The 15,294-nt window shown below is 39.2% G+C and overlaps 1 protein-coding gene across 2 annotated transcripts in view; it reads left to right on the forward strand.

Annotated features, from left to right (window-relative positions):
• GRIK2 (glutamate ionotropic receptor kainate type subunit 2) overlaps positions 1-15,294 on the forward strand; it is an 805,023-nt gene that overhangs the window by 299,708 nt on the left and 490,021 nt on the right. For both annotated transcript variants that reach the window (XM_056566198.1, XM_056566197.1), the window contains exon 3: positions 466-723. In XM_056566198.1, coding sequence (XP_056422173.1) covers positions 466-723 — 258 coding nt within the window. The remainder of the gene's footprint in view (positions 1-465; positions 724-15,294) is intronic.

The following is a 15,294-nucleotide window of genomic DNA, read 5'->3' on the forward strand; positions in this document are numbered from 1 at the left end:
CTCCCGATGTTTGTGAACCCCCTTGCTTGAAATAAAGAAGTGCCTTTTATACCAACGCATCGAGTGCCATGAGCATCTTTTCTACGGGCCTGCACTTTCATTTTTAACCTTTTTGCTATTGATATAGTTAAAAACATTTTGGGGTTAGTTTTACTCTCTTTGGCAATGAGTCTTTCTGTCTCTATTTTTGCGGCTTTTATCTGTTTTTTACATATTTTTAATTTTTCTCTATAGCTTTTTAATGATTCTTCACTGCCATCCTGTTTTAGTACTTTAAATGCTCTATTTTTGTCATGTATTGCCTCCTTAACATTTTTATTCATCCATATTGGTTTTCTTTTATTTCTGACACTTTTATTCCCATAAGGTATATCTATCTATCTATATACTGATGCATTTATATAACAAAATATTGTTGAAAGTTACATATAACCAACAGTTGTTTTCCTTTTTGTCTTCTTTTAGCTTGTGAACAGTTGTCTCTGGGAGTGGCAGCAATATTTGGCCCATCACACAGTTCCTCAGCAAATGCAGTCCAGTCTATATGTAATGCCCTTGGAGTTCCACACATCCAAACCCGCTGGAAACATCAAGTTTCGGATAACAGGGACTCATTCTATGTCAGCCTGTACCCAGATTTTTCCTCATTGAGTCGAGCAATTCTTGATTTGGTGCAGTTTTTCAAGTGGAAAACAGTTACCATTGCCTATGATGACAGTACGGGTAAGAGAAACTTCTTAAAGAGCATCTTAAAGATTTCAATGGAAGTGATAAATAGATTCAGTACAAGAGAAAGATTTAACAAGCTAGTCTTTAAACATTTTCTTTTAAACAAGTCTCATTTTAAAGATCTAAAACAGTCTGAAGAAGCTATTGATTTCGTAAGATCACTCTTTTGACCTTCTGTGTGCGTAAACAACATAGCATTTTCCTCTCTGACCTTCCTAAATGTTAATCGAACCCAGTCTGTGCCATTGGGACTCAAGACACCGTTCTTTTTAACATGCTGTCTCTTTTTATTAAAAGTCTCCTGAAGTTTTTAGATAACTGGGATATTTGATTTAATTTGATGAAGTAGATTAGGGTGACTGTCAGCTACCATAGTAATTGTACTTTTCTATGACTTTACAGTTGGGTCTGGAATATAGCATTCCTTTGTATAGGTGTCAATGCTCCCATGCTTAGCAGTGGTTTGAAGTCAATTGTTTTCATGTAATAGCTGTCTTCGTTAATCTGTTTAATTGCATTATGGTTTCATCAGAATAGTGTAGCCGTATAAGTGTCCCAGTGAGCCTTATTGTATAAATGACCACCCTTGTGCAAAATAATTGACACACAAATGATATTATTTCAGCTGGCAAAATTATATAGGAAAAATGTTCATAAGAAAATTCTGAATATGGGTTTATTATCCTGTGTAAAGAACAATGGAACTTGAAAGACATTGATGGATTTATTTTCTCCATTAAGAAAGAAGTAGTTGACTGGTACATTGTATTGCCTTTTAGGTTAGCTTAATGTGAGAACTAGTATACTGCCATACACGGATGAATTTGTACATTAACCCCTTAAGGACTCAGGGTTTTTCCGTTTTTGCACTTTCGTTTTTCCTCCTTACCTTTTAAAAATCATAATCCTTTCAATTTTCCACCTAAAAATCCATATTATGGCTTATTTTTTGCGTCACCAATTCTACTTTGCAGTGACATTAGTCATTTTACCCAAAAATGCACGGCGAAACGGAAAAACAAATCATTGTGCGACAAAATCGAAGAAAAAATGCCATTTTGTAACTTTTGGGGGCTTCCGTTTCTACGCAGTGCATATTTCAGTAAAAATTACACCTTATCATTATTCTGTAGGTCCATACGGTTAAAATGATACCCTACTTATATAGGTTTGATTTTGTCGCACTACTGGAAAAAATCATAACTACATGCAGGAAAATGTATACGTTTAAAAATGTCATCTTCTGACCCCTATAACTTTTTTATTTTTCCACGTACAGGGCGGTATGAGGACTCATTTTTTGCACCGTGATCTGAAGTTTTTATCGTTATGATTTTTGTTTTGATCGGACTTTTTGATTACTTTTTATTCATTTTTTAATGGTATAAAAAGTGACCAAAAATGCGCTTTTTTTGACTTTGGAATTTTTTTGCGCATACGCCATTGACCGTATGGTTTAATTAATGATATATTTTTATAGTTCGAACATTTACGCACGCGGTGATACCACATATGTTTATTTTTATGTTTTTTTACACTGTTTTATTTTTTTTTATGGGAAAAGGGGGGTGATTATGGGAAAAGGGGGGTGACTTTTATTAGGGAAAGGGTTAAATTATTAACACTTTTTTTATACATTTTTTTTGCAGTGTTATAGGTCCCATAGGGACCTATAACACTGCACACATTGATCTTTTACACAGATCACAGGCGTGTATTAACACGCCTGTAATCAGTGTTATCAGTGCTTGACTGCTCCTGCCTGGATCTCAGGCACGGAGCAGTCATTCGCCGATCGGACACCGAGGAGGCAGGTAAGGGCCCTCACCGCGGCGGTCCCGAACAGCCCGACTGAGCAGCCGGGTCACTTTCGCTTTAGAAGCGGCGGTCAGCTTTGACCGCCGCTTCTAAAGGGTTAATACCGCACATCGCCGCGATCGGTGATGTGTGGTATTAGCCGCGGGTCCCGGCTGTTGATAAGCACCAGGACCGACGCGATATGATGCGGGATCGCGGCGCAATCCTGCTTCATATCGCGGGAGCCGGCGCAGGACGTAAATATATGTCCTGCGTCGTTAAGGGGTTAAATAATCTTTTCTCTATAAAAGGTGTCTCCAAAGTAAGGCACTGTATTCTGTATCCTGATCACAACAGCCCTACCTCAACGTTTTCCACTAGATTTTAAAGTATTGCATCTTCAAAACTAGTCAACTTTTAAAGAGCCCAAGCCCCTTCTATGACCATGAAAACCTATAAAGTAAGAGTTTGACAAAGGGGTTAAACCAAAATGCTAATTGAGTGAAGATAGACATATTTACCTGATAGAGAGTCATTTTCATTTATCTCTTCTGGATGTACATGCAGATAACACATCTGCTACCCTGCAACAAAGCATCCTACCAGCAGTACTCGTACAGTCATCCTTATTAAGAGTTAAGTGTAATATATATATATATATATATATATATATATATATATATATGTTTATATATATATATATATATATATATATATATATATATATATATATATATCTGCTCCAGGAGAGTGGCCACTTTGCTGCACGGTTTTTCCTGCTATACAAAACTTTTTTTTTCTACCAACCAAGTAAAGGTAGCAGATGGGTGGGTAAACATCTGAACAACCGATTTGAAAATACACAACTTTAGTGGCTGCACCAATACTCTTCATAACTTTTTGCATCTCATTTTAGAGGTACTCCAGCAATTCTTTTTGAATTTCATTCAGCTTGAGAAGGGGATAAGTAAAAAAAAATAATCCTTCTTATCCTTTACATTTCTCTTTCCAGCACCACCACTAGAATCACAGAACTCTGGTCCCAACTGACTGGCGTTTCTGGGTTTGGTAAGGTGAGATCAGATAAATATAATCATCTGACATCACATCACCAAACCTGGAGTTGCCAGACAGCAGGAATCAGAGTTTCATGATCACCAAGGTACCCCTTTTAAGCATTTTTTTTTATATATATATATATACTTAATGGGGTACTTCACTGCTCAGCGTTTGGAACAAAGCTATGAAGTCACGAGCTTCCGGCACCAGCTCCAGCATTCGGAACAGTTTGTTCCAAACGCTGAGCAGCGGAGTACCCCTTTAATCTGCTGTCCTGTCCTGGGGACACCTAGCATGTTTGCAAAATGTAGAAAAATAGAAATTGTGAGAATTTAATTTGGGTGTTAATGTGACTTCAAAACATCTTCACATGAGAATGGCTTACTACACTTCAGGCAGGACCCCTAGCTTTCATGAAAACTGAACATCATGGAGGGGTGATCGAAGGCCAGAAAATATAGACACGAGGCTTTTAGGGGATTAAATGGCTGGGATAAGAGATAACTCTCATTCTAGTCACTGACCTTCAGTTTATGGAGCTCAGATCCTGTGATTAAAACCCATGCAATAGACTGACATGTTTCAGACTTGTGATTATAAACCACAAGGTATGTCATATAGATTATGTGTAAAAGATGTATACGTGGCCGCTGAAATTGGTTTATCCTGTAGTGCAATGCTGTTTTCTTGTATCCTTGTTTCCTATAATGGCTTTTATGGTAATGTCAATAAAAAGTACAACATTTTATATATTATTCCAGAAATGATATAATATACACAGTATAATAGAAGCATGAAATCCAACAATTAAAGGTCACAGTTTAAGAATGTGTTGACTAATGTAGAAATACATTGGGATTGTGAAGTGCTTATACTACCTCTAGTCATAAAAATATCAGCTTATCTCATTAGGAATATTATAAATTCATAATATTTCATTAAAAACGTTCATTAAAAAACAATATTTAAAAACAGTCATGGGATACATCTTAAAATACCCTGAGACAAGTGTTTTTATACAAACCACATCTGTTTTAGCATACTTTTGATTTTTAATGGATTAGTTTAAAAGAAGATGGTTCTTTTTTCAAAGTGACATCTATGCGCTTTATCTGCACACTCTGCTTTTCACAGGAAGCAGGAAACTACTATTTGTGCATTTACTAATACAAAGGTTCATATTTGAGGTTCCATTAAATTTTTTCATAGCTTGTAGAAACATGTTCCCTCTGTGATCAAACACTGTAGGATTCATAGCCGATTTTAGGCATATGGCATGAATAGTAAAAGGATATAAATAAAACTACATGTTAACCCTAGCAGGGCGATAGACTGAACAATAGAAATAATACAGGATAACTGGTAGTGACACACTGTCACAAACCTCCTCCTCATGCAATCTTCTAACTACTGGGGTGACACTGTAACAAACCTCCTCCTCATGTAAATACCTTACTACAGGGATCAGACACTGATAACACACTGTAACACCCCCTTCCTCATGCCATCTCCTTACTACTGGGGTGTGACACTGTAAAAAACCTCCTCCTCATGACATCTTCTTACTACTGAGGTGCACATTGTAACAACCCCCCTCCCCCTGTCATCTCCTTACTACTGGGCTGGCACATTGCAACAAAACTCCTCCGCTTCCCATCTCCTTACTACTTGGGTACTTGTTGCTGTATGAGGGTGAACATGCTGCAACACTTCTGCTCCTCTATGCTGAGGACGGAGCTGTGCACTGAATCATTCTCCTTCTCTCACTCAAGCTGCAGAGGGAATGCGAGGAGGTGTGGCCTCCTCTCAGCCAATCACAGCAGTTCACACACTGCCTGCTTTCTCCTGCTCTCTGTGTTCGGAGATCTTCACACAGGGAGTGCACACAAAGCCCCCCCCCCCCCCCCTCACTTCCTGTATTCTGACTAAGAGCTGTTGTTGCTACTGTCAGAAAGACCATAGTAACAGGTGGGGGACATTTTATGATTTTATGAGGACCCCTAGTGGCCACTTTTACAGGAGCAGTTTACAGGGAAACAGTGGAAAAAAATAATTAGATATTTTTTGAGATATACAAATTTTCTATGGCTCTATTGTTTTTAAAAATATAGTTTTTGGTGACAGTGGCCATTTAAGGGGTTAAAAGAGCTGTACAATTTTGTTAGCTTCAAATTTTGTTTAAAAACAAATGTATTCTTGCCACTGTACTAGTTTTCAATATAATTTTGCCACAGTGTTCTCATACTGCATTTACTGCTGTTTTAGACCTGAACATGTGCTGACATTTTGATGCAATGCACATTATATGAGGAAATACATTGTTCTGTACCATATGTGCATTTGGTGTCACTTTTTAATTTGCACATTTTAACTTACATTGAGACTTGGCACAACTATTTCCTTTGTTTATTTTCAATAAAACTTTTTTTTTTCCAAATGTAAAACAATGCATATTATAAAGAACTTAACAAGACCATATGGAGAATGACGTTGTTAGGGATTGAGATTGCAGAAGTTGAAACTTGTTTCAGGTTCTTGTGCTAAAATACAATCACCAGGTGGTGGAAACATAAACAGATTTTGCAGAAATATTATACCTCTATTTTTTTTTAAAGTTGTACAGATAAAATTTGTAAGTAAATGATCTCTCCCTATATAACTTTGTTATTCAAATGACATCATATTCTGTTTAATTGGTCATTGTATCTAGCGTAATGGCAATGTTGGACCAGGGTGATAAGGTCCATCAGTAGAATTGACATTGGGGCCCCACAGTTGGTGTACATGAAAATATTACCTGATCATCTTTTTCATGTACATAAAGGCATGCTTTAACCATTGTTGATCATATGGCCACAGTTCCAATCACCGTGCAATCACCATTACATAACAGTAGTATGTTAACCCTCTAATGTTGCAACCAATTTTTGTGGTGGGGGTTGTTTTTTGTAAGACCAGATGTACTTATGAATGGCAACCTTCATTTTACCATATAATGTATTATGAAACCAATGTATGCTTAGGTAAAGAACAAGAAGTTGCAGCCTGAAAGGGTAAGGAAAGCATGGCTTCTCTATGAATTAAGGGGGGAGGGCCCAGTGAGCGACAAAATAGTCCTGCTGTCATGCTGACACAGGACATAAGTGGCAGGATGACTTATCATGTTGCCACTTGCACAGCTAATCAGTCACAGGGACACAATGAGCGACTAAAAATAAAAATAGAGGGACCACACTAGTCACTCACCTACTCCCCGTGGGCCAATCCAAGCTTAGAGGAAAGAGTAAGCAGTAAGGTTCCATGCACAAAGCCAGAAGCAGTTATAAAATATAACTCCTAATTTGTTTACTGACCAGTTAGCTGGACATGGAAGTTATCAATGGAGAACATAAAAGATCATCAAAACTATAGCACTGATAATAGATATAATTTTTTCCACTGGTATTCTACATGTTTTTTACTTTCTTTGCCATTGTAACAGTGTGTACTAGGCCAAATTCACTGATTATTTTCTACTGTAAGTTCCCTGTCACAAACAAAACTTCATAGTGAACGAATAGTATCCAGTCTCTCATTCAGCCCATGCAACTACCAAAACAATATAAATTACATAGCCCAATATTGTAATTTCTCTGCATATTACTTACATTTACTTGTCTCACATTTTTTGTACAACAATACTATTAATTTATTTCCATATAAATTTCTTGATTTATTACTTACATTTATTTGTTTTGCATGTGTTTGTTTAAAGGTAATCTTTAATTGAAAGCTGGCAATATTTTTTTCTTTATGAGAATGCAGAATGTTAGAGTCTCAATAATAAATTTGAAACAATTATTCCACATTATGTATATTCCATGTAATAAACAAGCTTTAGGAGGCATCCTATTCATCGTTAAAATTTGTAATGAGCATGTGTTGTTCTCTTTTTATAATGCTTGAGCCACATAACTGTCTAGATTTGTAGAAACATAATCTGTATCATTAACAAGAAACATTGACCAATATTTCTGAGATTTTAGGCAATAAAGTGAAGTCATTTAGTCGGGTTGTTTTAAAAATGCTACTTGTCTTCCTTGTAGTACTTCAGTTAGTGATTCTAGAATTTTATTGAAACAGACCAGTACACATTTACTACTAGCTAAAGTATCACTAAATTACCATTAACAAAGCTCATTTTTTTACCTGAACACATACCAAATACTCATAAAATTGAATATTAATTTATTACCTTGCATCAGGGTTTTCATTCAGATATTATAATGAATAGTCAGTCTATAAATGCTTCTTAAATAACATCCAGCTGATTGACAATATCAATACTAGACTATGATTATGCATGGTATTCTCAAGATGAATTGTTGCAGTCAGCTCAACTGTCAGAAATGCTAAATTTTTCAATAAGAATTTACAATTTGCATATTTTATGCAGTGGCTTAGCTATAGGTCATGTGAGGGGTACAGAATATTTTGTCCCTTATGCATAAGGGTCTAAAGACCTCTCTGCCACATGAGATCAGTTTTATTCTAAAAGGGCAGTGCAAAGGTGATGGCATTTCATAATAATTACTCAATAAAGCAATAAGTGTAGAGTTATCTACTGTATTACCTTAATTTTCCTCCAAAAACAGTGCCATTCCTGTTCCAGTTCCTGTTCCTTAGGTGGCACATTGTATTAGGCTGGGTTCACATATGTGTGCTGTCTGGCATAGTTTCCCTCTGGCATGCACCGGAGGGAAACTGATGCTAAAACTGATTCAATTCATTTCAATGGGACAGTTCACAATCATCCAGCATCTCTATTTTGATGCCAGATGGTTGGATACGCTGGACAGGGGAACGGAGCAAGTTGATTTTCCCTGTCTGGTGTCCAGAAACAATGGACACGGGATGCCATACAACTAATGCACATTGTCATCAGTTATGGAATCAGTTGTGTCGAGATCTAGGCTGAGTTCACCTGTGCCGGATGCCGGACATATGTGATATGTGAACCCAGCCTTACAACTTGACTCGCTTCACTTCAATATAACTGAGCTGCAATATCACACACAGACTGAGGACAAGAGAGGTGCTGTTTATGGTGTTCCTAATTCTGGATAATCCCTTTAAGTGGAAATGGTTGAGAACTGCATAATTTGCAATAATGGCAATATAAACTACCAAGTTAAAATGATCATGCAGTTTCAATTGAAACAGTTAGTCTTTCCAAGAATTTGTTATAAAAATGTACCCTCATACAAAATGTATTTGAATAGTCAGTGAATGAAGCCTTTCCATGTAAAGAATGGCCCATTGTGCTGTCCATTGACCTCTTTCTGTGACAGGGTATATATTTTTCTCTGCTATTTTTGCTTTCATATTAGCTGAGTTGGGTTGCATACTTCTCTTGCAGTGTCTGTTAAATGTATGTGCCAGAAAATTCCATGTGCATACAGATGTATACACTATTACCTTTCCATTAGTTTAGCTAAAGATTCCAATTTCTCATGAAATTCACTTGTCATGATTCTGGCATATTAAGCGGTTGCCGTCTAAGGATGAGCCAGCTTGTCCTACAATGGCAAGTGGTGTATGGCATGGGCTCGAGCCCTGACTCGAGCCCACGCCATACCGGCCGCCCCCAGTTGATTCTTGTAGCTGTGGGCCACAATTAATAGCCGACATGTGGCGATCACCATGAGTGGCTATCAACCCTTTAGATCGCCGATGTCAAAGTTGACAGCGGCATCTAAAGGGACCTTTAACCAGTCTCTGGTGGTTCAGTGGGGTGGATCACCCCCCTGCAATGCAATCGGGGGGGCCATCCACTGTGGAGGTAGCCAAAGGGCTCACCTCTGCTACTATGGCTGTCCCAGCTCTGTGATTGATAGAGCCTGGCTGAACCAGGCTTTATCAATCAAGCGCACACATCCCCGTATACACAAAAATAAATAAAGCTATAGGGGTCAGAAGATGGCAATTTTTAACATACAAATTTTGGTGTGAGTAGTTATAATTTTTTTAGGTAGTAAAATAAAAGCTATATAAAGTAGGTATCCATGTAACTGTATGGACCTACAGAATAAAGGTAAGTTGTCATTTTTACCGAAAAGTGCAATGCGTAGAATCGGATTTTGTAGTGAAATGATTATTACCAAGTCATTACCAAGTGATATTAGTGGCACAAAAAAAAAAGCCCTCACATGGGTCTGAAGGTACAAAATTTTAAGTGTTAACATTTTTAGGAGAGGAGGAAATAACGAAAGTGTTAAAATGAAAAAGGGCCCGGTTCTTAACCCCTTAAGGACCAAGGACGTACCGGTACGTCATTGGTCCTGCTCTTCTGATATAACGCAGGGTTACACAGTAACCCCGCGTCATATCATGGCGGGCCCGGCGTCATAGTGAAGCCGGGACCCGCCTCTAATAGCGCGCAGCGCCGATCGCGGCGCCGCGCGCTATTAACCCTTTAGCCGCGCGCTCAAAGCTGAGCCGCGCGGCTAAAAGTGAAAGTGAAAGTTCCCGGCTAGCTCAGTCGGGCTGTTCGGGATAGCCGCGGCTAATCGCGGCATCCTGAACAGCTTACAGGACAGCGGGAGGGCCCCTTCCTGCCTCCTCGCTGTCCGATCGCCGAATGACTGCTCAGTGCCTGAGATTCAGGCATGAGCAGTCATCCGGCAGAATCGTTGATCACTGGTTTCTTATGAGAAACCAGTGATCAACATAGAAGATCAGTGTGTGCAGTGTTATAGGTCCCTATGGGACCTATAACACTGCAAAAAAAAAGTGAAAAAAAAAGTGAATAAAGATCATTTAACTCCTCCCCTATTAAAAGTTTGAATCACCCCCCTTTTCCAAAAAAAAAAAAAACACAGTGTAAATAAAAATAAAAATAAACATATGTGGTATCACCGCGTGCGGAAATGTCCGAATTATAAAAATATATCATTAATTAAACTGCTCGGTCAATGGCGTGCGCGCAAAAAAATTCCAAAGTCCAAAATAGTGCATTTTTGGTCACTTTTTATATCATTTAAAAATGAATAAAAAGCGATCAATAAGTCCTATCAATGCAAAAATGGTACCGTTAAAAACTTCAGATCACGGCGCAAAAAATGAGCGCTCATACCGCCCCATACACGGAAAAATAAAAAAGTTATAGGGGTCAGAAGATGACAATTTTAAACGTATTAATTTTCCTGCATGTAGTTATGATTTTTTCCAGAAGTCCGACAAAATCAAACCTATATAAGTATGGTATCATTTTAATCGTATGGACCTACAGAATACATATCAGGTGTCATTTTTACCGAAAAATGTACTACGTAGAAACGGAAGCCCCCAAAAGTTACAAAACAGCGTTTTTTTTTCAATTTTGTCGCACAATGATTTTTTTTCCCGCTTCACCATAGATTTTTGGGCAAAATGACTGACGTCATTACAAAGTAGAATTGGTGGCGCAAAAAATAAGCCATCATATGGATTTTTAGGTGTAAATTTGAAAGAGTTATGATTTTTTAAAGGCAAGGAGCAAAAAACGAAAATGCAAAAACGGAAAAACCTCCGGTCCTTAAGGGGTTAAGGGGTTAAAGGTGTTCTCCAGTGCTTACACATCTTTTCCCCTATCCAAAGGATAGGGGATAAGATGCCTGATTGCGGGAGTCCCACCGCTGGGGACCCCCGGGATCTTGCACGCGGCACCCCGTTTGTAATCAGTCCCCGGAGCATGTTCGCTCCGGGTCTGATTACAGGCGACCACCGGGCCGTCGGCGTGTGACGTCACGCCTCCACCCCCGTGTGATGTCACACTCCGCCCCTCAATGCAAGCCTACGGGAGGGGACGTGACAGCTATCACGCCCCCTCCCCTAGGCTTGCATTGAAGGGTGGAGTGTGACGTCACACGGGGGCAGAGGCATGACATCACACGTCGCCGGCCGGGTGGTCGCCTGTAATCGGACCCGGAGCGAACATGCTCCAGGGACTGATTACAAACGGGGTGCCGCGTGCAAGATCCCAGGGGTCCCCAGTGGCGGGACTCCCGCGATCAGGCAGCTTATCCCCTATCCTTTTTACAATACATCTTGGTGAAACAATAGTTTTTCAAATATTCTTTAAACAAAAATTTCACATTAACGAAAACTGCCTTTGAAAATCCCACTTCTAAGGGTCCCCATACCTCCTGGGATACTGATGAGTCCCACAGCAGCATGAGCATGTCCAAGGGTCATGGACAATGACAGCTGATTGACAAGGCTGCATGAGGAACACAACCTGCAGCAACACTGCTGTAACAAAGAGTTTTACCAAACATGTGCCTCCAGCTGTTGACAAGCTACAACTCCAAGCATGCCTGGACAGTCAAAGGATGTCTGGGCATGCTGGGAGTTGTAGTTTTCGCAAAAGCTGTAGGCACACAGCTGAAGGCAACACTGCTGCAGAAAAGAGTTATCCAAACACTGTACCTCCAACTATTCCAAAACTACAAGTCCCAGCATTACAGGACTGGCAAAGGATGATACACATGAATGGCATAGGAAACCACTGTACTTTTATCACTAAACCTTTCCACTAATTTAGGAAGATGTAAGTTATACACTCACCATATTGTCTTTGGTAGAGTACATGCAATCTTCAATAATCATTGTGTGTGTGTGTACAGCATACAACCAGAGAGGAAAGGGTTACAGAGCAGGTCTGCCAGGATTCCATGATGGAGGGGGAGGAGTCAGCACAGTGAGAGATGGGGAGGAGTCATCACAGTGCAGGCAAGAGAGGGACACACCCCCTTCCTCAGGAAAAATGAGAAAGATATTGAGCAGCTGTAATAGGCTATTTTGACAGGGACATGAAAATTACATGTACATGATCAGGATGAAGTATAACATATAACAATTTAGTTTTTTTGTGGGATCTGACAGGTGTGTTTTAAGGATCTACAAAATTTTTATATGCTTTGGGCCTAACTTGTACAATTTAAATTGTGCTTGTAGGGGGAAGAGTTCCATGTGCATTTCATTTGTCTTGTCACTAGTGTCATTTGAATCTAATCTGGCTAACCCAGATTCTGTTTGAACTTTGCTAAATGATTAGTTATGCACAAACTTCAGCTTACACATAAGCTAGGGATGTTGATTGCCAACTTCCACAGGGTTTCCCAGGCCAAATCTGAAAGTTTTTGTCTGTGCTCCTGACAGTATGCACAAATGACACAGGAGAGGTAAATATGTTTTTTTATTTTTATTTCCTTTTTACATTTTTTTATATTAATTTGTTTTATGACTACTACTTTAGACTACTTTACATGAAAAACCGAAGGACACATTTTTTTCTTAAACCTGGCATATATATATATATATATATATATATATATATATATATATATATACATAAACCAAAGACAGGCGCAGAACTCCAAAAAACAGTGTGATTTAATATCTCAGCATTGTCAGCATTATAACGTTTCAACTCCTCCTGGAGCCATTTTCAAGCATAGTGATATACAAACACCACAGGGCTTTTATGCCCCAAACAATTAATTAGTGCAGATCAATTCATAAAGTGCCAATCATATAAACATCATATAAAAGAATAAACAGTGCATTACATAATTATATAGAACATAGTTCATCAGTGTAAATAAAGTGCTATAGTGCATACAGTGCATGGAAATCATATATAGTATTAAAATACAGCTTGAAAATACATCTCAAGATCTGATTGCATATAATAGTGCAATCATAAACACTAGCGCATATAATAAACATCATAAAATAGTACATACTGCATAGTAGGAAGGAAACATCCACCTGCTCCATACAATGGTGCCGTAAGCGTGGGCTACTAACTATTGCGCCTGCGTGAACAGGCTGTGAATACTTCCGCATACACGCTCGCGGTCATGTGACTCACCCGCTCACGTGATCCGCTGCCCCAGCAACAGCCAACGCTATATGCAAGGCAGTATACGGAGACAGCCGGAGCACGATCGCAGGCGACAATTCAGGCCGTGAGCTGTGCATACATAGAAGAGAAGAAAGCAAAGACGCAGGTATCAACAGAGAAGAAGGCACAACAGGACCATAGATTCAGATGCCTCAACATGGGGGGTACAGGGCGCATAACAAAGTGGAGGAAGAGTTGAAACAAGAGATTAAAAAAAAACACAATAAAGCAAATGATAATAGAAATAAAAATAAATAGAAAATAAAAAATAAAAATAAAGAAATATAATAAATTAAAATATAACACATTGTTTCTTTTTTTGCAGTTATGTTTTCATTATTTTTGTATAATATTGATAGGGTTACACCTTGTCGAGCCAGGGATAGATAACTAAGTTAACCCCTAATAGGGCCAAGGAGTCATCCATCAAAGGGGGGACTCCTGTGTTCAGGACCGTCAAGCCCTCACCCCACTGGACTCACCCCACCTAGGCTGTAAATCAAGTGCGCCCGCTTATTCAGCAGCGCTAACCCTCGGCATACTGCCTAGTGTAATTCAAACTAAAAAAACAAAACATAATAAAAAACTAAAAATAAAAAGATAAAATATAAAAAAATATTTTCCTTTTATCAGATAAAAAAATATATAAAAAATAAATAATAAAAATAGAAATGGTCAAGAAATTTAGAAAGATACCCCAGAATGTTATAGTATGCGCATATATACCCCACATAATGGAGCACACCAACCATGGTCCAAGCAGTACCACAACAATGCTGAATCTGTGTACCGTTATTTAATTCTCCACATAAAGTTATTTTAATACAAAAATTTAAATAAATATCCGCCACAGTGTAGAAATTTATCGTAAGTCACATATGTTGGAGTAGGTGATGTCCCCTCCTATGGTTATAGAAATCTAAAAAAATAGAGAAATATGTTATTAGAATTATAGCATTGTATTTCTATGTCACATCCCATATGCATAAAAGAGGTAAGTATAACAACGGATAAATGGAATTCAGGGGCTGTTTATAGGCCACCTCTGTATACAAATTTTCTATATAGTGTTGAAATCCGCATTAAGACCATGTGGACATAGTGTATTAAGCTTGTGTATCCACCACAATTCGCATTGTTTCAAAATTGCTAACCTATCCCCCCCTCTCACAGGATGTGGTATATGATCAATCACCATGAAACGTAGGTCCTTCTCCAAGTGGCCAAGCTCAGTGAAGTGCTTGGACACCGGGAGGTCCAACCAACGTTTATGTATGCTTAACCTGTGGTTGTTAATTCTAGTTTTCAAGTTCCAAGTAGTTTGTCCCACATAGACTAAATTGCTGTTACGCCGAGCGCTCCGGGTCCCTGCTCCTCCCCGGAGCACTCACGGCGTTCCTCTCTCTGCAGCGCCCCAGTCAGACCCGCTGACCGGGAGCCCTGCACTGACACTGCCGGCGGAGATGCGATTCGCATAGCGGGACGCGCCCGCTCGCGAATCGCATCCCAAGTCACTCACCTGTCCCGGTCCCTGGCTGTCACGTCCTTAGGGTGCGCGCGCGCCAGCTCTCTAAGATTTAAAGGGCCAGTGCACCAATGATTGGTGCCTGGCCCAATCAGTCTAATTAGCCTCCACCTGCTCCCTGCTCATATAACCTCACTTCCCCTTCACTTCCTTGCCGGATCTTGTTGCCTTGTGCCAGAGAAAGTGTTTATAGTGTTTGCCTTACCAGTGTTCCTGACCTCTTGCTATCGCCATTGACTACGAACCTTGCCGCCTG

The sequence above is a fragment of the Hyla sarda genome, chromosome 3 (assembly GCF_029499605.1).
Source record: "Hyla sarda isolate aHylSar1 chromosome 3, aHylSar1.hap1, whole genome shotgun sequence".
NCBI lineage: Eukaryota > Metazoa > Chordata > Amphibia > Anura > Hylidae > Hyla > Hyla sarda.